Below are 26,503 nucleotides of genomic sequence, written 5' to 3'. Positions count from 1 at the left end.
CCCCAGTGCTTTCCTGTGAATTGCCGCAGCTTCGCTCCATTAGAGCCCCGACTTCTCGGGGGCTGAGCGAGCACACAGGGATGCTGCACGCAGCAGGGTCAGCCTGATGCTTAAACCAAAACACTTGGCAGCAACAACCTCGCTGAATATTCAGCGTTGTATGACAGGGCCATGGTGACGTGGAGTGGCCCCTCAGCAGAGTCTTGGAGGATTTATCCCTCTGTCCCAGGCTCTGGGCTGATGTTTATTACAGCAGATTGCACAGAAGAGAGGCTGGTTTTCCACAGCCCCTCGGAGCTGAACTCGGATATTGCTGCTCCCTTCTCTCTCCCTCCCTTGGGAGGGCCTAGCGGACAACAGGGATGGGCAGGTTTCCATCGCACGGACGGACGGGGAATTGGGATGGCTCCATGTGATCCACATGGTGCTGCAGGCACGTTCCGAGATCCCTGAGAAAAATGCCAAGAGGATCTCCCACAGGCAGCGGGAGCAGCTGCGGAGCGAGCAGCGCCGGGCCGGGGCTGGGCTGGGATCACCGGGGAGCGCCGCAGGAGCAAAACTTAAAAAGATTTCCTGGGGGTGGTTTTTTTTTGTTTTATTTTGGTTTTTTGTTTTTTCTTGGTTGGTTTTTTTTTGGTTGTTTTTTTTTTTTTTTCGTAATGGCTATTCCTGCTCTGCTCCAATAAACAGGCGAAGGTTGCCAAGGACACCCAGTAAATCATACACACACACACACACACACACACGCTCTGCTCCTCTCAGTTGAATATTTACAAACTTCCCAAGTGCTCAACCTCTTCAAGCCATTCAGCTTCTGCTTTCATCTGAAATATCAATCTCAGTGCTTCTGAGATTTTCCTGCAGTTATCCTAAATTAACAAGGATCGGAAACCAGGCTTCATCTGTAACCCTAAAGGTCAATCACATCATTTTGCTTCAGCATGCCAAACAGACAAGACGAAAACAAACATATGAAGTTTCTCAAAGGAATATGAGTGAGAGAGTGAAGAGCCCTCTCCCAATGGAACACAAAAGCCCTAAGCAAGAGTGATGATTTAAAGTAGTTATTTCTATCTGTCTAGATAGTTGTAACACGTGAAGTGCCTGGGTGCAAGACACCCCAAGCTAATGGGGGTTTTCCTTCTATTTCTAAGAGATGATAAAAACATTCCTTGATATTTTATGAGAATGATGCTACAAAAATTTTGCATTCAAATTTCAGTGTAGTTTTGCATATCTGAGGGGAGTTTAACAGCCCCAGGTCAGGCACAAGCAGTTTGTCCCCACTCCAGCTCACAACACCTGTGCTATGCTGCAAGCATGCAGGAATCCCATCCCGGAGAACAGGGAGATCTTTGCAGCCTGAAACCCCTGGGAACACCAAATTGCAATTTTCAGATTAAAAACCACCGCACAGGACAGCCCTGATTTCACCAACATGGGCAACAGTGTGCACTGAATGTCCTGGGCTGCCCCATCTGGTACCAGTCCTTGGGCTCAGCTCCCAGGGAGGCAATGGGCACTGGGATTATGGGGGACCTGTCTCAGCTCTGAAGAGATAGCTTGCAGACTCCCAGCTATCCAGGGATGGTGGGATGTGCCCCACTGTCAGCATGTCAAGGATCCAGAACCAGAAAAGTGAAGGCAAAGCCACATCTCCAGCTAATGAGAGTGGTTGATTCTTGTGCTGCCCAACAAGCTTTCCCATTCCAAATGAGCTGTCAAAAGGTCAGGTAAAGAGAAAAATACTGTCACTAACAGATCTGAGCTATAGGGCTGGAGGTCCAAGTATGTCAAAATGACTGACAGTGGTCTGAAGGGACCAGCTGGAAGTCTGAGTTTTCTTGCTCCTGCCAAAGCAGAAGAAAAATCCAGCATCCCAAAGGTGGCTTCCAAAATAGTTTCTTTCCCTAATGCCCCCATTTCCATCTACATGTGACTAGTGTGAGAAGTGGCAGTGTGTCACCACTCATGGCCCGATCCTGAGCTCCAGACCCTGTGCAGGGACTCACCACAATTCCCACCAGCACTGCTCTGGCTCCCAGTGCAAGAGAGGAAATCATACTCCAGGTAAACGTGGACTATGGATTTAAACTCCATGTTTGCAAGCTGTGTTTTTTCATCAGTTAAAAGTAACCAAATAGAAAGAAGTATATCACAAAAGTTTTGCCAGGGACCTCACTTTCTAGTCAGTATTCAACTCTCAAGGTAATATCCCTAATTTCTAATTAATGCACTGCTTCATTGCCTTTAATAGCACTTTACCCCAAACATGCACTTTCTCTTCTGCCTAAAGCACTAATTTCCATTACCTCAAGAGTTATCAAATTCCAAATTTTTGCTGCAGCTTCAGGTTTTCACACTCAGGTTACAGACACCTCATTAGCCTCCCCACATCTGGTTCAGGCTACAAGGTGCTTGTTCTGCGACATGCCAGAATCAGTCAACATGACTGTCTGGTTGTGTAGAGGCTCCAAAGTGTCTCGTGTAAGAAAAAAAATTAAATTAAGCAGATGGCCCACAGAGCACTGAGATTTGCAATTTTCTTCCTGGAAAACTTCTGGTAACCCCAGTTCCAAAAATAACACCAGGAATAGCCCTCCATGTGGGAAGGAAGAATTTTCAAAAAACCTTTGATCTCTGTGTTCCAGAGAAGGGAACTGACACATTAATCAGAATATATTGCTGAACTGGGTTACTCTCTCACACCACAGGGCAAAACCAAAGCAGGTATTTAAACATTGGTGTCCAGCTCCTGAAAGAGATTTACTGTGTTGGTTTTTTTTCTCCTCTGGATATTTTTTCAATTAAAAAAGCAGAAACATATCAGTTCAACTCTTTCCTAAATCACTGCTCATCTCCTACTAAAATTTCTTTCTAACAGCTCTCATCCAGAATTTTATGCAAGTTTGTACCTGGTCTTTTTTATTATGTATGTATGATGAAAATTCCAAATAGAATTAATTTATCCATGGCTACAAGCCTCATTTCACAGGTGTGCACGTGGTGAGAACTTTGGTGGTTATACTGAAGTGACAAATCCAGGTAGTCAACACTCCAGAATAACCCTGGAGCATCCCAAAACTCTGCAGGATAGATGTCACTCACACACCTCTCCTCCCACCTAGGTTTCATTGCAATCCAGAATTCACAGGAAAACCACTTTCCAGATGGGACCCCCAGCACACGCCCTCCTTTCCATAAATTATCATCACTCACAGAGGTCACCTATGGAGGACACCCACATGTGTCCATCTCCTCCTTCATGTGATCAGTGTGAAGGGCCCTTGTCATCTAATTCCTCCTTTTAAGGAGGCTTCCTCATTTTGGAAGCAGCATCTTCACACTCCCACTGGCCCTTCTCCCCATCCTCCAGCAGCAGCAGGGCCAAGTCCCTGGACACAGGAGTGCAGTGCTGAGCTCATGTCCCCCTCCCAAATTGCCTCTGTCTGTAGAGGCCACAAGCTGACAGCACTTATTTGGATTCCATTCCTGGACAAGACCTTGCTTGAAGCATTTGATTTTCTCCACTTCCCTTCTGTAATGTGAAACAATACTTTTTTCCCTATAAAAACTGAAATTTGGAGCATGCAACCTAAATTTCAAGGTATTTATAATTTTTGGTCCATGAACTCTTAGTGTTACCCTGCCAAGCACTACTTGCTGCTGGGAAGGCTGACAAAATGAAACAAGTGAACTTTAACTTCACTATAGGATGGAAAATGGAAAAGGGAAAAAGGAAAAAACAAATGGTATCAAATATTTGTCACTTTTGCAGTGGTATGGGATGATAACCCTGTTCTGTGACAGCTCATCACAGACTGCTATTGTCTATCAGCAGTTTATGGCAAGTAAAAAACCAGGAGGAAGGGAAGACAGGTTATCAGCTCTCTCTGGAGATAACAGAGTGAAGGGGAGGAGTGGAAAACACATCTCCAGCTCTCCAAAGACAACTTTAGCCCAAGGAGCACACATTCTGTGTGGCTTTATCCATTGACATGATTGGAATAGACACGTGTTGAGCTGCTTATTGGTGCTTACATCATCTAGGATGTGAAGGGATACAGGAAAGCAGAAAGTCTGCTACCCAGTTTGGATAGCTGGGATTTGGCACAGCTGTCTGACCTACATTAACTTTCCATCCACCGGAGTACTACTTGGAGGAGATTCTTAACCACTGTTTTTGTATCCTGTGCTTCTAGTTTGTAAAACAAGTTAATTCACAAAGAATCTGCGTTACCTCAGAGGAAGAGAATTATGAGAGACTTCCTCTGTCTGGATCTGATAATTCATAATCCAGTGCAGGGGAATTTGCTTATAAGTAGAACACTAAGGAACTCTTGTCTTCACCAGCACTTGCAACTTCATGGAGCTGTGGAGCTGGCTCAGAGCCCTGCTATGACCTTATCCTGTTCCCCAGCTCCCAGCAAGGCAGGAGGCTCCCTCAGTGCCAGCTGCTTCCAGAGCAATACCCTGCAGTTCTGCCCCTGCCCTCCAGACCTCCTCATGAATCTGGCAGTGTTTTCCAGCCTGACAGGCAGCAGCACCCAGCATTTCCCACATCTGCTGGCGTGGGGAGCACGTGTGGCCATTGCACTGCCCCCCATTACACAAGGGCTCAGCACCATGAACTCTCCTGCCCTGGGAACTGCAGAATCCCACTGAACAACAGGAAGTATTAAATCAGCATCTCCTCTGGAAAAACACTGCCATAAACCACCCAAGGGACTCTTCTGCTCTTGCTCTTTTGGCCCTGAAACCACCTTCCTCAGCAAATAGACCTACTCAGACAGGAAACGCTGCCTTTGTCCATCCCATTGTCCCCAAAACATCTGCACATGCTGTCAGTGTTCTCGGGTGGGCAGCATCCCCCCGGCCCATGCCTGGGACAAGGAAGAGCCTCCCTCAGCAGGAAGGGCCCTTTCACAAGCACTCTTCCCTTTAACTCAGCCTTGGACCTACAAACACAAAGGCCACAGGTGCCCTGCAAATGATCTGATTTCTGCAGAAATGTAAGGGCTAGAATAATCCAAAGAATGTGGGCTGCTTTTGCAAACAGCCTATCTCACAGCAGCATCAGTCCTGGCATTCCCACTGCAGGACACCAGCAGCAAGAAATGCAAAGTCTGTGCTTTGGTGAAAGTGGAACCAAGTTAAAAACACACCCAGCACAGCTGGAGCATGGACAGGAGGCAAGAGAAAAATATTCTGGAAGGTCTGGTTCAGGAAGGAGGACTGAAAGCAGTTGGCTTTCTCAAGCTAGAATTGAAAACACAGAGGGGAGCTGAAAACACACTACAGATGCAGGCTGACATAGGAAAAGAAAGGTGATGAGGAACCAGAGTATAGCCACTGGCTTTGTTTGCATCACGTACAAATGTTTATCTAGGTATCAGGATAAAGAATACCCAACTTCAAGGTCATTTTCCTTTGGGAATTCAGGATTCTCCTCAGAAGGATTTTAAAAACACATATAATAATCTGGCATGTACCCATCCCAAGCAGATGGCTGGACTATAGAAGTTTTTAATCTTTCACTCAATGCAGCATTCACATGAATCTATGATCTTTAGGAATTAGTTACAATTTCTGAACGATCTTGAGCACTTTTAATTCAGAAAATTTGCCAGGCCAGATCATTTGCCGCAGTTCCTAATGAAGCACTGTAATTGCTAACTGCCTTTTATAGTGAAAACAAGCATCCTGTTTGTGCTCTGAACATGTTTTTCTGTCTCTCCTTGAGTGCCCAGTGCTGGCCACTCTTGGGGACCTTTATTGTAACTGGATACAGCTGTTCTCTCTGTCAGCTGCATAAAAACAAAAACCAAAAGCAAACCTCCTCCTCCTTCCCCAATACCATTAATCATGTATTTTCTAGTGCACACAAATGTTCCTAAGAGTAACAACAGCAATAACAAAAAGCCTGGGACAAGTAGGTTTTCAAAAGTAGTTTCTGCGCTGCACTGCATGTCCACAGCCTGTTATTGCAAGGAGCTTCAAAGGAGCAGAATGTTTGTGACACATCTGGTATTGGTCTCAAGTTTATCTGGGAAGGATCTTAACTGAACAGAAAATTCGTAATTAAGATTGGAATCCCTAAGTACCTTCCCAGCACCCAAACAGGAAATTCCAGGTAGGAAACTGTTTCTCACCCAACTCTGCCTCCTCCTGAAACCAGAAGTCAAAGGAGCCCTGTGTTGGTCAGGCATTTCTGATTTTGTGCTGCCCCTTGGCACCCAGTCGAACCCAAGGGTACAGACAAGGGAAAAGAGATGAGAAAGAGCTGGGGGACTGCTATAATGGACATTTTTGAAAACAGAGAAGACATGAATGTGTAGAGCAAGATCAGTGTGTCAGGGCAGGCAGGCACTGGTGCACCACTGTCTCCACCAGCCTTCTCCTCAGCTGGTACCTGCAGCGTGTGCCTGACTTACTGCTGCCACCCAGGGCACTCGGGAGCCTCTCCTTCCTCATGCTGGGAAACATGCCTCCATTCAACTGAAGCTCTATTGCTTGAGAAGCACCAAGTCACTTGGTGAAATTCACATAAGCACTTGACACGTTTTAGGATAAAAAAAGCCAAAGGAAACTGGGATTCATCCCAAAACGCACTAGGCAATCCACATTATTCAGATGGTGATATACCTGCCTCATTCCCAGTCCATCATCTCCTCGAGCAAGATAAATGGCAAAGGAAACAAACCAACACCCTCTAAACTTTCCTTCCCCAAGGATCCAGTTTCCATGAGGCTAGTCTGCCTTGGCTGTGAGCTGGAAAATAATAAACCAGAGCTCTGCTCTTTCTCAAGGGCCAAGATGAAGAAGCTGTGCACAACCAGGAATGAAAAAGCCCATGACTCTCTACATTTTCCAGGCTCTGCTCCAGGCTGGCTGCTTATCACTGAAGTTGTGAAAGAAGCACAGAAGCTCTTCCTGGAGACAGCTTGGTCACACGTCACAATACAGGCACCTTCCAGCATCTTCCCCATCTGCCTTCCTGAATCAGCAGCACAGCAAATTCCCAGCCCAGCAAGGTTTCCCATCTCTAAGTGCCACAGGAGCTAGCACACAGCCCAAAATGTGCAGTTAGAAAGTGTCCTGAGTCCCCAGGAATGAAGCAGGAAGCCAATTGTCTCTCCAAGAGCCAACACCAATGTTTGCCTTTGGAACTTCAGTTCCTGCATGGAAAAGACATGAAAATCCAGGTCATTCCCCTGCTCTTTCTCTGGAGGATGAATCAAGTCTCTCAATTCTATTTTTAGCTGGAACCAGAATGGGAGGTCTGCAAGGGTGGAAAAACCTGGGAAGTCTGAGATGCAGCCTACATCATGTCTGGGCTGCATCTGTGTGACTCAGCAAGCTGTCAGGGGGTAAAATCAGCATCTGTGGTAAACAAGAGCCTCCCCCTCTCCTTGCAAAAATGTGCAGTTGTGGCAGTTTGAGCCAGGCTCTGAGCAAGCAGTGTATTTGGAGGTGAAATAAAAATACCTTCCTTATCTAACAGATTACAGCAAGGCTTTCTCAGCAAGGAGGGTGAAATGTCATCTGTCTCAGGGAAGCAGCCCTAGCAGCACAGCTTTTATGGTAAAATGTTTTCCTGGATATCAGCCAGAGAGGGACCCAGGGCAATGCCAGCATCCTCACAAAGACATGGCTAACTTTTGTCTTTGGAACAATAAAAACAAGACCAAGAGTGTGTGTCTTGATCTCACCCATTTACAAGTGTGTATGCACCAAGAATTTTTTTCCCTCGCCCCCCATGTGGGTGGGTTTGGTCAGGTCTAACCAAAATGACAGTGGCCAATAATGGCTTTACTGATGAGCCTGACAGCATATGGCATGAGGAGGACATGAATTGCAGGAGTCAATTCACAACAACACGTTTAGTGCAAACATTCACAGCTTGCTAATGAAGAGAATTCTTTTCCTCCCGCCAACATACAGAGCTCAGCCCCCGTGTGGTGTGGCGAAGCCTCTTTCCTTCTGCAGTTACTTGCAATGAAAATGTGCAGAGCAAACCCTCCCACCTGCACAGGAGCTTCAATAGCTACACCACAGAAATTAATGAACAAATTAAGAAAGGGATGGATTTCACATCACTGGAGAGGCTCATGCTCCCCAGAGCAGGGCAGAGAAGTCCTGTTGGTCCATTTCCCACTGCCACCCTTCCACCATACATTGCTTTTCTGGTTCTTTTTCTTAACTTTTTCTATGGGCTCTAAGTCTTCCAAACTGAGTAACTCTAACAAGATACGGTGTGATGTGTGGCAAAGCACATGATCACATTTTTAGTGCTTTCATATCTTTTCATCTTCCCAGGGTGGTGAGTGCCTGATGCCCAGCAGATTCTGACCACGGGCACAAACCAAGAGCAGGAACTCTCCTCCCTGCTTTCACCTTGCTGAACATGTACACTCTCAGTGATTTATTTACCACATCAGTGCAAGCACTCCAGGCTTTATGAAAGAACTCCAAAAGTTTGTACACCTGTTACTGGCTCTGAGCATCCCATCCTGTAGCACAGAGCAGAATCACACTGGCTCTGTGCAGACTACACATGACAAAATCATTAGAAGGGAAAATAAAAAGCCATAACCAGCATGAAAGAGGAAAGCTGTTAGATGGGGGTTTTGTGCTTATTCACTCAATTAAGGTAAACTTCTTGCCTTGGATCTCCCACAGCACAGCCAGATGCAAGAGCTTTTCTTTCTCAGGACCGAGAAGTCTTCTCATGTTCTTTCCTTGCTTCAACAACTTTGGATTGCATATGAGCAAATAACATCAGTCATTTCTGCCTGATTGCTACCTTGCTGCTTAAGCAACAAATAATGCAATTAATGAAATTTTGAGGGAGAAAAAGGTTTTACTAAACACAAAATATCAGCTAAGCACAGTGAATTTTTCTTAAATTCCCTAGAAATGAAAAGCAGCTGCCTGGCACCATTTCCCCCAGCAGCAGTAACTGCAGCATTTAGAGCAGCTCTGGGTGCTTCTGAAAATAGACATGATCTTGTGCCAAACAAAATAATCCCCTAATTTTATAGGTGTCTGAATATAAAAAAGGCTGAAAATTAGAGTGTCTGGGGAGGCACATATAACACACTGCCTGGTGTCTAAAAAGGTCTTTCCTTTTCCTCTCAAAGCATCAGCAAGTAGAACTGGATTTGATTTAAACTGGTAACTTGTGGGGATCAAATAAAAAACCTTTTCACTTGATGTTCAGTTTGCCATCAATTTCAGTTGTTTGGGCTTAAGCTACTCAAACCGCCCCCCCCCCAAAAAAAAAACAAACCAAACCAAGAAAAAAAAAATGCAAAAATTAAAACTTTTCCCAAATTCTAGCAGTATTCCACAGCAAGGAAAAGCCCTCCATGTAGTGGCTGCTGGCAGAGGTTTGTCTCAATTTTTTAACAGGATATTTTAGCTTCTCTACATAGCAGTGGCATATACTGCGGTTGTCTCCATGGGTACAACCAGATGAGATGAAAAATTGGCAAAAAAATACATTTTTTTATTCCTGGGTAACTCTTCTGATCTATATTACAAGTAGCAGGAGAAGTCAGGCCAGAAGCAACCTGGATGGGGCTTGGTAGTGATTGTGGGAAGGGGATATTTGTGCTGAGGAGGACTTGTACCATTCTGGGGAGGGCTGTAGTTCCTCTGCCAGGAATACTGCCCCTAAGAGAATGAGCAATAGAGAAATCTTCTGACTGCTCACACCACAATGCCCTGCTAAACCAATGGTGAATCAATGACTCAATACACAAGGCTCTGGAACAAATTTTAGAGAGAAAGTAGGGAAAAGTCTCACCAGAGCACATCACGAAACTCTGGAGTTATTTAAAGCACAGAAAATACCAAGAATGGCCCATGAAACAGCAGCTGTTTGTGACTGAACTGTTATAAGCTACTCTAAAGAAAGTACTGAATATCCTAATTATGTTGAAAATTATACAGGTCTCCTTCCACATTTAGTGCAGAGTGGCACAGAGATAGCCAGGGGTCAGGACACATTCTTACTTCCTTAGCATGATGCCACCCACATCCATATGCAGTCTTGGCCTTCTCCCCTGTTACTTAAACTACAATAAGCTGTGCTCTGCATTCAAGGTAAAAGGGGGGTGAGGGAATGAATCCAGACCTTTGTGGGGAAGGTTTCAGTGAAAAGGCTGGCTGCTTTTCTGTGGTTACTGAGGTAATGAAACTTCAACAGGGGCTTACACAATGTCAGAGTGGAAGAAATTCAAAGCATCTACGAGAAGGGTTTTAAGTTACTCAGAAGCCTTACTGATAGGATTTCAGAGCCAGCTACTCTGTTTGGACACCAACGTGCAAGTGAACACATCTTTCCAAGCCAGGCTATTCATACTCCCAGTCTTGTCCCAGCCATTCATAAGCAGGAGTGTGAAGCAGCAGGGCAAATCAAATAAATGATTTCATTCCTCTGGAGATATGAGCAAATGAGAACAAAGAGAGCAGTTACAACTTCAGGGTGCCGTATTTTTGGCAAGTTTTCTTCTACTGAGGAACTAGGAAAGATTCAAGGAATACAGCTGTTACACTCACTCCTAAGGCTCTGCACTCATGAGTGCACATGAGTGTGCATGCACAAACAAGCTCCAAGGTCTCCCAAATTTACAAACCTCCCTGCCCAGCTCTGTGGAAGATACCACACAGCAGTTTAACACACTAACTCTTGTGCAACTGGATACAAAGATGTATGTCTGGGGTAAAGCAGAGTTTGGGGTACTGCATCCCATGCCAGGGAAGTATATCCTTTTTGCTAAGGCAAAAGCCAAAAGTTCTTGGAAAGCCTCACTTTATAGTAGAAAAGGTGCTTATGTACAGGCTATGATGCTCCCAATTGCTAACATGGGAACCATCAAAACACCAATCATTGTGAATTTTCTGCTGCAGCAATCCATGTCTCTGTAGTTCAGAAAAGAAATGTGACTATGCTTGCTGCTGAAGACCAGTGTCTTACTGTAAATATGAAATCTTCTACTATAAACTAGGAGAAAAAGCAATAACAATGTCTGGACATGTTTCAGCAATGTGAAAACCCAATGCACACACTACTGGAGAATAACCCTGGTTAAATCTCTCTGCCTGCCTGGCCTGGAGGATGAGTCCCTCCTGAGGAAGGACCACATCCCCTGTGAGACAGTGCTGGCTCTTCCATACACCTGGCACACAGGCTTTAGGGAGTGAAAGCAGAGCTACATGGCCTTCAAAACCTTCAAAAGTGACAAGCTGAGAGACATGAACAGCAACTGTTTGCTTTGTGCAGGGTTTAGACCCTGTGAGATATCACCATCAGCTCCCTCTTTCCCAGCCACAGAGTGCCTGCCTGGCAGCTTCAGTCCCAGCAGGAACTCTTGCTCCAGTTTTCAACAGGAAGAAGTTCAAATCTAACCTTTTGGCAAGTTCCTCCTTTCAAAACAAACAAACCCATCACTACTTATCCTCCTCAAACCCTGGTACAGGCAAGTGCCCCTCAACACAACAGTGTCCCCATGACCCCCTCCTACAGTTTGGCACAGGAGTCTGTCAAACACATTTGATGCTGTGACTCCTTTCCCCAATTCCTTTGCTACTTCTCTTCTCTGCCCCACTTTTCTTGCTTACATTTCTTTTTCAGCTCTCTTATGGGTGGAAGACAAATTGAAATATGCACCAGAGCTGAAATTTCAGTTCATCTCATGAATTTGAAATCAAGCAGAGTATCAGCTTTCCAAAATAAATCTCAGTGGATGTTAAAGTAATTCTTTTTCCAGCAATGATTTTTTTGTTTGTTTGTTTATAGTAAAGCAATATGAAAAATAGATAAAGCCTTGCTGGAAAGGGAGAATCCCTCTCAGCAACTCTCCTCAAGCAGTGCAGCTGAGACAAGATGAGCTGTCAGCCCTGCTGAGCCCTATGGCTGATGAGTCTGACTCTCCTTGCAGTAGTTCATGCTGATTGTAGGGGTCTTTCTGGTGAGGTTCACCAGAAAGAAATAGGGATGTGCATAGAAAAGATTCACAGGGTAAATTATGGTGAGCTATAGAGTAGGATTTATGGCATTTGGACATAAATGGCCTGTTGGGCCATTAAGTGTGGCAGAGGGATGGGATTTGGTTTAGGACATTAGGACATTAAGGACACTTCACCCTTCATCCTCAGCCAGATGAATCCTGTTAAATGCAAGCTGCTGCCCCTGGACAAGGCAGCTGGCTTTCCACACTCGGTCCAGGTCCCAATCAGAAAATGTTTGTAACTTAGGAACCACTCCAAAGAAAACCCTTGAGTCACATTTTTTACAATGATCCTATCAGGCTTTGAAGGTCTAAAACAAGGACAACCATTATTCTGCAGCCTGGTGATGATTTTGGATCCCACTCGTCCGAAATGCTCAATTTACCCAGGTCCCAGGCATATTATCAGGTTTTGAGGGCCCTTTAAACAGCAGTAACAGCAGCTCAAGGAGAAACATCTGGAATAAACATACCAAAGGCACTGAAGTCAATGAGATCTCTGCAAAGGTAGTAAGGAACACCTGACTGCAAATATCTGCTGTATGGAATACAGACACTGCTCTACTGCCTGTGGAGCAGCTTTAACAAAGGGTTGGAAGCTGACCTGCCCTGGACCTGCGGGGCTGACATCTACATCTCCTCTTGGACGTGCAGGACAGCTGTGGCAGTGAATTGCCACAGCTGGATGACTGCTCTCCTCTGAGGGGACAGTCAGCTCATGCCCTGCTAATAAGCCAGGCAGCACTACTGACTCTGAGCAAACTGCTCCATAATTGGCCTTCTGCAGAACAGGACATCTTTAATTAATCTGCTACTGTTTGTGTGTGCTGTTCCTGCTGGAACTGACTCACAGAGCAGGGACACCACGCAGTGCATCTGCCACTCTCCAAATGTGTGATGTCAGCCACGTCTCACAATGCCTGGTGTGCAATTACTGCACATCAAACCCATCCCACAGATGGGCACATCAGGGCATGGGGTGCTGGGCTGGAGCAAGCCCAGCCATTCCTGTCCTGGTGTCTGGGTCACACACTCCCAAATAAAACACAGTTGGGACCATCAGGCTGTTGCTGCATCTGAGCCTGAGCTCTGCCAGATCCCATGTGAGCACTGTGCAGAACGAAAACCCCACAGGCTGGATTCAACACACACGTTCAATGCACAATGCAGCTGTGCCTTAGTAAGTCATCAGGCATCAACCTGAGTCATTAGAACAGATGTGAGTCCTCAGCAAATACAGGCAGCACTTCAGCTCTTTTTCTTTCTGAATAAGCTGCGTCACACTCCCTTCCGTTTATCCTAACAACCTCCATCTCAGTGCTCTCAGATTAAAGGACAGATACACTACTAGACATTTTACACTGCTTTGTTGCTAATATGAGCAGGTCTCAAATCCAGACATCTGTGAGGACTCTGCTAAATCCATCACCAGCTTACAGTGCAGTCCATCAGTCAGAGCAGTTGTCCTCAGCATGGACCAAGATCAAAGTGTGCAGCTCAGAAGGCTTCAAACCCTGCTATTTTCAGCAGCCTTTGGTACATATCTCTCTTTGAAATTCCCTAGCACTGACATCCTTCTGTTGTCACCTGTCACTGGTTGGACAAAGTCTCTGCATTCAGCAGCACCCTGGCTCTGAAACAAGAGATAACTGAGTGCTGCTTTTTGGCTTATAGTGCTAAGCAAAAGCAGATCTAGTTTTCCATGCTCAGGACTGCTAAAGCAGTAAGTGTAGATAAGAGCAGAGGGCCAAACTTGCTGGCACACAAAAGGGAGAATACAGCACAGCCAAAATTCTACTGCAGTTTTGCAATAGGGGAGTCTACAAGGATAACCTCCAAAATGCCTGATGATCCTCCTGACACAGAGAAGACTATGAAAAGAAAAGCAGATTCTGCCTTCCTTGTCTTCCTACAATTTTTACCTTTCCAGCCCTAGGACTCAAGAGCAAACAGCAAAATTAAATACAGCTGAACTCTCAGCTGTCTGGGCTTAGCTCTCCTCCCTCAATAGCAGAGAATAACTTCCAAAGCTGCCATTAAGTGTCTTAAATAAGATGGCCAGTAAAGTGGTTGACATAATGCACTATTGACCCAGCTGTGCCACTATTGACCAAGTGGCACTTAAAAGCACTGATAGCAACATCAGCATTCACTTGGCACAGTAATCCTGATCACTTCCCAAACACAGTCCTTTCTGGGCTTGAGAACTTTCTTAGCCTGATGAAATAATCCCTCACTCAGGGGCTAAGCACTGCCAGCTCTCACACCTGAGCACTCCCTCCCATCTCAGGTGTGCAGCACAGGCAAACACCAGGAGGGTTTTCCTGTCCATCTCCCCAGCTCCATGCACATCTGTGCATGCAAGAAAAGCCAGTAACACACACCTAGAGCATGCAAGAGCTCAGCTGGCAATCCTACTCAGCAGGACTTTGTTATTCGGCACAGGCTGGCTGCCATACCAAGGCAACCCCAAAGAGCAGCACAGAAGATCCCAAAGGACCTGGAACCCTTTCTGAGCAGGGTTCCAACACTTAGGAACTGACCTGTAACATCCACCATATAAAACAGCAGCAGAAAGACAGGAATGTAAACAATAAGCCTGAAACATGCAAACCTTCACTATCTAATACTTCTCAAAAGCATCATGAAGGACACTATGGCTTCTACACTGTGCTTTTCAAGATATCTGAGTGCACTGATTGTTGCAAGTCAGTGACAAGTTTAAGAGCTGTAACTTTCAAAGAGAAAGTCCAGATTAATGGTCATTCAGGTCTCTCTACCTGGTTTGGTTTGATCCAAAAACTGTAAGAAGCTAAAAATGGTTTATTTATGAGTCTGTCTTCTAGCCAGATTTCACAGCAAGGATCCAAAAATATATTTGGAAAACAGAAGCATAGTGATTAAAGAAACGGTGCTTTGGAGTTAAAAATGCCACTGTGAAAAGCCTTGTGCTACAGTGCAAAAGTAATTTTCTAGGGACTGTTCTGTTGAACAACCCAAACAGTAATCAGGTTGGAATGACTCTCTCAAGATAGGAAAATCTCTTTTGTTAAGCTCAGCTCTGAGTTTGGCAACATCCAAAGAATCATAGCCTACTCCAACTCCCAGAGCTTCAGCTATCTCCTGGAAGAGTCCAGCTGCCAGAACTGAAACTGCCCTGCACATCCCAGGCCATTGGGGAGCTACAGCCTTGTCCTCTGCAGAGCAGTCCTTGCAGAGCTGCCTCCTCTCACAGTGCTTGCACTGGGAACAACCAGGCACTGATGTCCCAAGTGGAGCTTTTGTTACACCCAAGTCACTGAGGCCACAGGAATGAGACCTGAACCAGCATTAATTAAAACACTGAGTGTGCACAGGATCTGCCCCTGCAGAGGGTGGTGAGTCTGGTCAGGGAATGCTCAGGGTACAGTGAGAAGGATTCTGCCAGTTTGGGTGGTGGAGAGCAAACTCCAGCAGCAGGAAGGGTGGCTGGGAGAGCACACAAAGGTCATGCTGATGGCAGATAGGGAGGGGTGCAACAGCTTCAGCTCCCCATGCAGGCAAAAGTGCTGCATGAAGCCAGTCCAGGCCCAGCTCCAGGTGGAACTCAGCTGGAGACATGGATATTACCTGAGGAAACAGCTCTGGGGGAGCTTGAGGATGTCCTTTGCATCCTCACAGCACACAGCACATGCCTACAGTGAGCCACCACAATCCTGCAGCCCAGCCTAGGTTGCACAAAAGGGATGTGCACTTGACAGCTGAGTGGGCAAGCTGCTTCCTCAAGTGGCACATCACTGTTTTATTTGGTATTTGCCTGCCTTGTAGCAGGAATCAAGCTGAAACTGAGTTTTACTGAGCAGCACTGCAGTGAGCCAAGGTAGCTGGCTGGAGGAGTCTGTGACTGACCCTGGGGTGACAACTCCAGAGATGCAGCAGAGCCACCTGGGTACCACGGTGCAACACTTATGTTAAAGAAAATGGAACAGAGCTCCCAACCAAGGAACAACCATGTGCCAAAAGACATTTAAATGACATTTTAAAGACCTTAAAAGAGATTTAAAGCAAAGGGAACAGCGGTGACCAGCTTCCCCAGCAGCCCACAATGGGATCTGCAGTTAGAGCAGCATCCTGCAGTGCCTACACAGTGTGCTGAGTGCACTGGGGTAATTGAGAGCACAAGATGCACCAGCACCACTCACTCAGCAAACCCTGCCCCAACCACCTGCTCTCAGCAGCACAGAGCAGGACTCTGCAACACCATGCAATAAAAGCCTCTCCTGAAGCATCATGAGTTCCCTCTACAAAAACAGCCTTTCCTCACCCACCTCTGGAGCTCAGTGCATCTCACAACTCTTGGTTAACAGCCTGCAAACAAACACATCCCCAGGATCAGTGGTGCCCACAGGTAAGAAAACTGCTGTCCATTCTCAGCCCCTGCAACAGAGAGACCAGCAGCTCCATATGGGAAAAATGGGGATAAGATACAACATTTTCCTCCCTTTCACTAAAATCTTCTTTTCAGACTATTTCAATTAAACTTTGCAGTTTCTCATCTGCTTCCAAAGACACAGAATAACTCAGGTCACAGATGCCCCAGAATATATATAAACCTTAGAACAGGCAGTGCCTTGGCAAAACCAATTTAAAGGCAGCTTTCTAAGCAAGGGAACCAACAGACTGAGCTTCAGTCTCTGGGCAGTCACAGCAACACCTTTGGTAAATATTCTGAAGGATTTTTTTTTTTTTTTTCTGAAGAATTTTTTTTTTCTGAAGGATTTTTTTTTTCTGAAGTTTTCCAAGCTCTTTCTCTCGGTACACCACTCATCTTTCCAGGGAAGGAATATGGCTGGCTCCATCTTCAAAAGAAGTTGCCCTGGGCAATGAACTTCAGCACATCTCCCCACTGCACCCCTGGGAGTCCAGCCCTGACCTCACAGAGCTGTGGGTGTAGGCAGTGCCCTACCTGCAATCCTCTGAGGCAGGATTTACCCACCCTTTTTTTCCAAGGAGAAGGCTCTGGGATTCATGTGCTCCCCCTCTAACTTTGACAGGACGCAGCACAGTCTCAGGCTCATCTTTCTGCAGGAATATGATGTGAGATCAAGGCCACCATTGCAGCTGCTGTGGAAAGTCCATGGTGAAAAGCAGCATGTTGGTGTCTAACAAGCATTTTTGGGATGTTTCTGATTTTTTAAGTTTGGGTACACTAGGTACATTCTGGTGCAGACAGTCAATTTCTGACAATGTCCCTTCATTTTCCTCTCCTTCACAAATTTTCTGCACTCTCCCAGATGTTCCCATGACCCTTAATAAAATCTTTAGTTCTACAAGGACAGAATTCTCTCTTGTCTGTGGCTAACCCACGTGCAAAACCTGCTGACTGCTCTGCACCCCTGGTTCTGGTGACATTCTCCTGAGCAGCCTGTCTGCAAACTCTGCCTGACCTGAGAAGCAGAAACTAGGGCAGGGAGCAGGGGACAGCGGCCACTCCGCCAGGCCACCTCTCAGTGGCTGAGGGGACACGTTCCCCATCACACCAGCACAGCCAGCGTGCTGTCCCACAGCCTAGCTGCTTCCCATCCCAGCACGAGCACAGACTCAGCCTTTCATCCAATCCTGAAAGAACACGTTTTTCCCCTCTTTTTTTTTTTTTTTTTTTTTTTCTTAAGTGAACAAGAAGCTACAAATGAATATTTGGCCTTCACAACTTATGGGCTGCAGCCAAACCCTGCCATATGTTCCAGCTAATACATGTGGGCTTTGCTTCTCATCCACGAAAGAAAAAAAAAGGACATTCATGAGTTGGGATTCAGCAGGATCATGTGGGAAGGAAGGGGTGGGGAAGTGATGCTATTTTTGTTGCTATAATTATTTGGTGGCCAAATCCCTGACCCTTGACGTCAGCCCTGGAGGGTCTGTTTAACTGACCAGTTGTCATGGAAAGGAGAAGGTACAGGCTGATGAGGAACAGCTCTATGCTGCCTGAACCCACCCACAGGCAGACCCCCTGCCTTCATTAGTCATCACCAGCTCATGGCCAAGAAATAAAAATGTCCATTATTATTGCTTATACATTGGCTGGAACCAAAAAGCATCCAGGGAAGTTCATGCCCTCCTTCCTGCCATCCCTCACTGCTGAAACACACTGGCCAAGTTCTGATCTCAGCTTCCCCAGTGCTGCAGCAGAGAAACCCCACGGCCCTCAGCTGGGTCACTCCGGGTTCACTTCGATTCATCCCAACCCAGCCTGGCCCCAGCCCAGACTACACACATGGAAACATGGCCTGTGCACAGTACAGGGGTTCCCACTCCTTGGGAACAAACCCAATCACAATGACTAATTCATACCACCTCCAAAGGAAAAAACTAAGATAAATAACCCCTCCATTCCTTGCTCCAGACACCCAGCAGTGCTCTGAGCCCAGAATCCTGCCAGCAAGGCTCCAGCACTGCTCAGGAGGTTGGCAGTAAAGGAACAGCTACTGACAGGATGGTTTCTCACCACTGCTGGTGCCATCCAGGATGAAATCACCAGTTGTACAAGAAATTGGAATAATCCTTGCTGAAACCTCAGCCGCAGCTCAAGAGTACTGGGCAGAAGTTTGCTCAGCAGGGCTAAGCTGCACTGCTCATTCACATGCAGTTCATCATCAGCTGCCGTTTGTTATTCCTGTGGCCAAGGACAACAAAAGGCTCTGCAGAAGCCAGAGCAGAGCTCTCAGACGTATGGATGAGATTTAACAGGCAGCTCAAAAAGCCACTTAACAAATCCCAGCACACCCAGGCGCATGGACAGGGCAGCTCAGCAGCAAAGCTCTGCCAAGGAGCAGCCAGCAGGGGAAAGTGCAATAACCACGAGAAACTAAAGAGATGCAGGAACAGGGAAGGGGCAGATTCCTGGGTCCCACCCCAGCAGCAGAAGTCTGGGCTCTCCTGCACTGCTGGTGCCCAGTTTTGTTATCCCACTTGGGATATCAACCCGCATTGCAAGGCCTTTAAATCAAGGTCTCAAAAAATCCATTCAAACCAAGTGAGTCACACCTGTCTCATCCATCATCCAAGCCACCTCACCAATGATTGCCAAGAAATAAGGGGGAATTCAGGGTTACTTTGTTTTCTCCAAAAGACTGCAAAATATTGCAGGCTAGGATCCACTGCACTGGGTCTACAATTAGTATGCTTTTCTGTATTATTCCGTATAGTAATTTTGAAGCCCTGGCACAACTGCATAGTTATGAAGTGAGAAAGAGGAATTTGGCAAGACAAAAAGAGCAGCCCTGGCTATCAAATGGATGATTACTAGGCTGTATGAAATGAGCTTAGTGTGTCTAAGACCAGTAGGTGTTTACTGGTTGTGTCCTGATTTGCTGGACAGTGCTGTGCTAATTCACTACCAGTTGAAATGATGTGCCAACTGCAAACACCTTAGTTTTGCTTTTGGATTTGCTGTATTAAAAAAAAAACAAACAAACACAAAAAAAAAAAAAACAAAACCAAAAAAAACAAAACAAACCCAAACACTCAAAAAACCAAAGAAACCAGCAGAAAATCACTACAACCAGCTTGTCTAAATGTTAGTACATCACAAGCCCATAATCAAGTCCAAGAAGTTACGACTGAGACTCCTGTGAAGACACTGAGATGCCTTCATGACAAAGATGCAGCTAGTCTGCATGTGCTAGCAGCGGAGTTGAACCACTGGGTCACCTCTTTCCCTCTCTGACAATTCTTTCAACTCTAAACATTTTAGAAGTATTTAATTTGAACTGATCAGCAAGAACAGGAGCAGGGGCAGTGGGGTCAGTGTCCCGGGCTGAGGGCAGGACTAAATATCCTGCTCTAAACCCAGGACACTGACCCAAACATCAAGACTCAAAAGTTTTCCATCCCCATAAACTGAGTTTATTTTTGTCCTAAATAATTTTAACTTTCTGAGCACTACCATTTACCCTCTGCTGAGGAGCAGGAATGCTTTCTCAGAAAATCTAAATAAAGAGACGTTCCAAGAGATTAAGTCTCAGATCTGTTTATTTATCCAGTATCTGAGTAATACCAATTTTCAAGATTGAAGATAAATAAACACCACTAATAGTAAAAATCCAAATAATAATGATTATGTGACAGTTTTACTATAGGTCTTCATCTGAGATGTCACATAAATCCTGCAAAAACAAGACCAACTGCACAGGCAGGCCTTGCAGGACAGGTGGTGCCTGTGGTGAGAAACAGCTGCTCCCCCAAAGACTTTAAAGTAAGAAGTTTTACACATTATCCTGTGTCACTGCCCACAAGATGCTGCACATGAAACCACATTTCCCCAAAGGCTGTGGCTTGACCCAGGACAGGACCCCATTATCTGCTTCGCTCCATGCAGCATTGTGGCACAAAGGAAAACTGAGCAAAATGTTCATGGAAAACAGCAGTCCTTGAGTGAAACAAACCAAATTCCCTAAGCAACTACATTGGTGTGAATCCAGAATCACTCCACAGCCCCTAGGAAGGTGATCCACATTCTGTCACAGAGACAAAAATCCCTGGCCCTGTGAAACAGAGGTGAGCAGCGAGTGAGTAGTTACTCGAGGTAGAAAGGATTTGGTTGAAGTGTCTCAACAACCACCATCCCAAGGGTTGGTACAGGCACTCTGACACCCAAATGTGGCTCGTGGAGAGATCACAGAAGCACTGGCAGAGGACAGAACCACTAGACTGGAGAGGTTAAATGCTGAGGTTTACATACACAACTCTCCTCCCTTGGGTCTGGATTGTCATCAACAGGGAGTTTTCAAAGGCAGAACTAGAGCCAGGCAATAATCTGTATCACAAGTGTTCCTGAAATTTGGCCTCCCACTTTTGTTTCTCGTCTCTTGTTTCTTTGTCTCTTTTGTTTCTCTCCTCTCACAAAAATCACTTTATCAAGTGATTTTTATGCCTGTTGCATTTCATCTTGGTAGTGTGGATGGGCAGGACAGCCCAGTGTGACCAAGGACACGTTCCCAGCAGTGTCTCCAGCACTGCCCCATCTGCTGCAGTGTGGAAAACCCAGCACTGAAGATAAAAGTGGAAGTTCTCCCCAAACAAGACCTTGTTTTAGAAAAAAAGAAACAGCTTTAAAGAACAAATAAACAGTCTCTCCTACAACACAGAAAACCTAAACATTATTGTTTTATGCTTGCAACACATGAAGTCATGATGGTAATGGAACTGAAGAACATCTCAGACACAGGAAGGGATAGCTCAAGCCAAAGTCAGGATAAGCCAGACACAGTCAGGCTCTGGCCCCTTTTGCTCCACCTACAATCTGGCATTACTAAGAGAGAAGCAATGTCCAGCATGCTGGGGACTTGTTTTATTTATTGTTTTAAACCCAAGCACAGGCTAAAAGGCTTTTTCTCATCTAGATCTAAGGCTGGTGGTTACAGACTACATATGTACAATTGCTGCCATGCTTCACCGATGTGCAATGGGGCATTCAGGCAAGTGGGGAGACCAGACCACTGCAACTCAGTATTTACAAACTGGGAGGAAATGCTCAGCAACAGCACACCAATATCCACAGAAAATTAAAACAGGCTATAGTCATCAACCCAGCAAGCAGGCCAGGGAATGCTGTGGCTGGTAACAGGATGAGACAAAGGAAAGAGACCTCAAGGGGAGGGTCAGTAAGTAGGAGAGAAATAAGATTTGGTTTTGCAATTGACACAGTGATCAACTTTTGCAGGTTACTTGTTGTTTTTGGACCAAGCTGACTTGTAGAAATTAGACTGAGGACTGGAAGTAATGCTCTGTCACAGGGTTCATGGCAGACCATCCAGGGCAAGCTCCAACACGGCTCCTGAGTCAGCAGCTCGCAGCAGCCAACACTGTCACGGTGTACATTGTGTACATTCTCTCCTCCACTCACTCTCAGAGCTAGGAAAACTCCAAAAAGCAGGGTTAGGAACATCATGGCCTGCAGGCTAGGTTTTTACAGAAACAAGATGACTACAGCAGCAAAAAAAGCAGGACATGACTAATAAAATATTTAAGAGGGCAAAGTGATCCTACCACACCCACCTGCCAAGCCCAGAGGTTATTTCTTTGACAAAGACAAGCAGCCAGCACAGAACTGAGACTCACCAGCATTTGGCAAACTGTCCAGCCCATGGGACGTGACAGCAGAAACTACTGAAGAACCTTTTCAGTGTGGGCTGGAGAGCCCACTACATGCATTGCATGTTTTCATCTCCTTCTCTGTTTCCACACCTCAAACCCATCCCACCCTAACTGCCTCGAACAGATACACCCACTGTATTTCCAAATTACCTGAAAACACCAGCTCTCCCAGGAAAAGGAGGATTCTTCCTACTTAAATACATATTGAGAAGCCACAAAGTAGCCTTGCAAACACATTTAGACTCAGGCTGCTTGTTCAATGCAATCTGTCTACAGTCTGTAGTCTGCAATCAACTTCAGGAGCCTGACCCCGAGCCCAAAGCTGACAGACATCCTTAGCTGAATCCACAGGCTGCCCCATTCCTGCAGTGCACCACAGCCTCCCCTCACATCATGCCAGAGTCACCAGAAACACTCAGATCATGTCTGTGAAATAGAAAAATGGTCTTCAGAAGATCACTGTTTCTGTTTCAGGGAAGTATGGATAAATTAGGAAATAATTGATAGGATGATGGGGATGATCACATCAAAGGCTGACAGAACATGTTTTTGTAGAGGGGTAGCAGTGGCATTTCACCTACACACATCATCACCTCTCTGCCCCTTTACAATGCTCTGTGCAGGAATCTCTTCAGCATCTGCTCAGAAGCAGGAGCAATGCAGCCCAGTGCACCTGCTGCTATCATCAGTTTTAAAAGTCCCAAAAAAGAAGTAGCAAAAAAAGTCCAAAACTTCCAAATCTAGCACCGGTTTTCCAGCAATTCACTGCAGGGTCTCATTCACATCATCACAACGGGGCCAGGCTGTGCTGGTGCTTGCTCAGAGAGACCAGAGGCAGTGGGAGACCCCAGCCTGTTGCCAGGGCACCAAAAGGCAGTGGGGAGCCCTGCCTGCTCCCAGGGCATCTGGGTGCCTCTGCTGCTCCCAAAACAGCCGAGGCACACACAGTGCTGGCCAACGTTTGGCTGTGCATCTGTCCAGCAGGACCGAAAGCCTTTGCTTTTCCTACCCCACAGGAGTGTTGCAAGACTTAGTTCATGTATATTCAGCACCGTTTTTCAAAGCACTGCACAAGAGCCAAACCCTTCGATTTTTTTCATCTGTTCCTTGCTCTGTCACTCCCTCCTGACGGGATGTGTTTCTCCCCTCCTGAGAAACAAACAGGCACGAGGTCAGCAGGAGTGGGAGGTGGGAAGCACATTCCAGGCTGCTTCTCTTCTCTCCAACCACAAATGGCACCAAACCCTGCCATCCTCCCAGGGCTCTGTACTGGTGCTCAGCATCTTGGCCTCGTGATGCAGCCCAGGGAGGAGCTGGACAGGGTACACAGCCGGGTGTTGAACCTCATCTCATCTCCTCTTTGGTTTCAAGAAGCAGAACACCGAGGTGAAGCGGCCACCCCCAGAGCTGTGCAGCCTGTCTGTGCACCCACAGCACGGCAGGGGGGCTCTGCAGAAGCCCCACTTTGAAGCTCCTCTTTTCAGACAAAATGCGGAGCAGATGCTGCAGCCAAAGTCAACCCAGAGGGTGTGGAGCTGATGCATCCCAGCCCCCAGGGAACATGCCAAAGCCTTGGCACTCAGCCTTGGCATGAGGGGATGGTTCACATCCAAGTGTACAACAGCAGACCTCATCTTTGGTGCAAGTGCAGGCAAATCCCACGTGGGGCATTTTCTCCTGTGCACAGACTTGTTGAGCCAGAGAAAAAGGGCAATCCTGGGAGCAGAGCTCGGGTACAGGCAGCAGCCAGGTGAGGATGTGGACAAATCACTGCAGGGTGCTATAAGGGACCAGGCTGGTCAGACTGCTGCTTAAAAACCCAAGAGCATCAGAAAGGGCTAAAGACAAAGGTTTTAAAAACACAAGTCTAATCAGAGAGTAGCATCCCTTGGCTCCAATGCCTAACACCTGGACAGCCGTGCAGATAACAAAAACATCCACTACTCCATCTGAAAGCAGTGAAATCAGCATTAGCAGGAACGTAAAATCCCCAGATGTTGCAAAGACAAATTAAGATGAGTCACACAAAAAATAAATTTTAAAAGGGCTGTTTTCAATACATTGCTTTGATAAGCTTAGAATGGCATTTTAAATGAGGAAAATAACCTCAATCTCAGCAGAAGCACATATGCAAGAACAGCCCGTACCCTAAAATTTCCTGGGTTTTACATATCAATATTACTGAATTGGGACACAAAAACCCTATCATAGGAGAAAGTTCTTCAGTGAGATTGACATCAGTGAGTCTGAAAAAGGCTTTGAAATCAGATTTAAAAATCACTTAATTTTTCAGCATGACAAATTTTGTGTCACTTCCCACAGATGCTGACACTACACAGAATATCTTTTATATAAGACCATCAGCTGCATTGGCACTGCACACAAGCCAAATTACAGTTCCAGTTCCCCCCCAGGATTCCTTTCAGGAACTCTATGTATCACATGGCCACTAGAGTTTAAGCCAATGCAGTTCTAGTCCCTCACTTGTAAAACTGACATTAAGGCAATGATAGAAAAGGAAGCATAGAAAAAGCAATGTAGCTATGATTTTCCACTAGGTTTCAGTGTGCTGACTGTTTGCCTCCTTGATGTGTTGCTGAGTAAGAACTGCACCACAGGCACCAGCACTGCCTAGGAAAGATGTTTGTTTGTCCACTTAGAAATGGATTTCAGCAGAATCACCCTCCCCGTGCTCTGCTATGCAGGTTTTCACCTATTAAGTTGCCTATAGCAACCAAAAGGTTATGAATGTGCTTAAATAAAGCAGAAATCCACAGGGAGATGTTCCAGAAATGCTTTAAACATTCCACTTGGCATGAAACAAAATTCCCAGAATTTCTGTCCTTACTAGTCATGAACAGGATGACTTACTACAGGTAGCTAGCTTGACAGAACACAAGTCTTGAATGAATAAGAAAAATACCATTATCATGGTGTGGGTTGGTGGGAGGGAGTTGGGTTTTTCTTCTTTTTTTGGCCAGGAAGTTCAAAGAGTAACCACCATTTTTCTCAGAGAAGGCACCAGTTATAAGGCAGAAGTTACTGGGATAAGGGGATGACACTCAGGACATCAGCAGCTGCTGAATACTGACTGCACACTGTTACGCTGCAGAAATATTGCGATGTATTTCACAGCACATCAGGACAATGACCATCAGGTCCCTGGAACACAGGTTATGTACCTTCCAGCTTCACCTACAGTCCCAACTCCTGAAGCATGGCATCAGTTCAGGCTGTCTGAAACGGAAACACCTCTGGCAGAGGGCATTGGGGGGTTACTGAGGGGTTTCTGGGGTTTTTTCTACAAACTGAAGGCAGACAGTTTTCATAATTATACTGTGTTACAGTAAAACAAAAGCATCCTTTCCCCAAAGCAAATAGAAAAACCACTCAAAACAAGACAGGAAAAGCACAGGTTAACCAAAAGTGGAGAGAATCTACGCTGCCATCCAGGATTCCCTGTCTCGGGAACTAGCCATGACCACCGGCCGCACACACCAGAGAGAACGTCCTAGGGGACCATTCCTGTACGGCTCGGGAGAGATGGCAGAGGGGGCACACCTGGGATGCTCGGGGGTACGGAAGCGCGGGGAACCCTCTGGAGAGGGCGGTCAGGAGGGCCGGGCGGTGCCTACCTGGATGTATGCGCGCTGCAGGAAGCTGTAGGGCACCCTGCGCTGGAAGTCGGCGCGCACCTCCTCGGCGGCGCGGTGGCGGGACACGGCCCCCAGGCGCGGCTGCTCGCAGCGCCGCACGCACTCTGCGCGCCGCAGCACCGAGCCGAAGAACGCCAGGTCCCCTCCGGAGCCCGGGCCCGGCTCCGCCAGCCGCACCTGCGCTCGGCACAGCCGCCGGCACCGCAGCCGCGCCGCCCGCAGCTCCCGCCGGCTGCGCAGCGCCCGCTCCAGGCACCGCGCCGCGCCCGCGAAGTCCCCGCCGTAGTACGCCTCCACCCCGCTGGCGTACAGCGCATCGAAGGGCTCCAGCGGGCCGCCCTCCGCCGCGCACCCGCCGCCCGCCGCCGGCAGCACCGGCAGCACCAGCAGAGCCAGCAGCGGCGGCAGAGCCAGCGGCGGCGGCCGGGCCCCCCCGCGCCGGCTCCCGGCTGCCATGCCCGCCGGGACGCGCCGTGGGCAGCGCGCTGCGGGCGCGCTCGGGGGATGCGGTTCGGCGGCGGGGTGCGGAGGGGCCGGGGCTCCGCGCGGCGGAACTCCCCGCAGTGCGGTCCGTGCAGCGGCGCCGCGCAGCGGATCCCGGCGTGGTGGGATGCGGGGATCCGCGCGATGGATCCCGGCAGGATGGGACGCGGGGGTCCGTCAGTGGGAGCGGGGCTCGGTGCGGTGGCCGCGGGG

At 47.0% G+C, this 26,503-nt stretch overlaps 1 protein-coding gene across 1 annotated transcript in view; it reads right to left on the bottom strand.

Annotated features, from left to right (window-relative positions):
- Positions 1-26,263, bottom strand: part of P3H2 (prolyl 3-hydroxylase 2) — a 62,599-nt gene extending 36,336 nt beyond the window's left edge. Inside the window, exon 1 of the mRNA XM_021536785.2 lies at positions 25,787-26,263. Coding sequence (XP_021392460.1) covers positions 25,787-26,263 — 477 coding nt within the window. The remainder of the gene's footprint in view (positions 1-25,786) is intronic.
- Positions 26,264-26,503: the final 240 nt, after the last annotated feature.

The sequence above is a fragment of the Lonchura striata genome, chromosome 10 (genome assembly GCF_046129695.1).
Source record: "Lonchura striata isolate bLonStr1 chromosome 10, bLonStr1.mat, whole genome shotgun sequence".
NCBI lineage: Eukaryota > Metazoa > Chordata > Aves > Passeriformes > Estrildidae > Lonchura > Lonchura striata.
The sequence above is the reverse complement of the archived record's forward strand: the minus strand, read 5'-3'. Positions and strand labels throughout refer to the sequence as shown.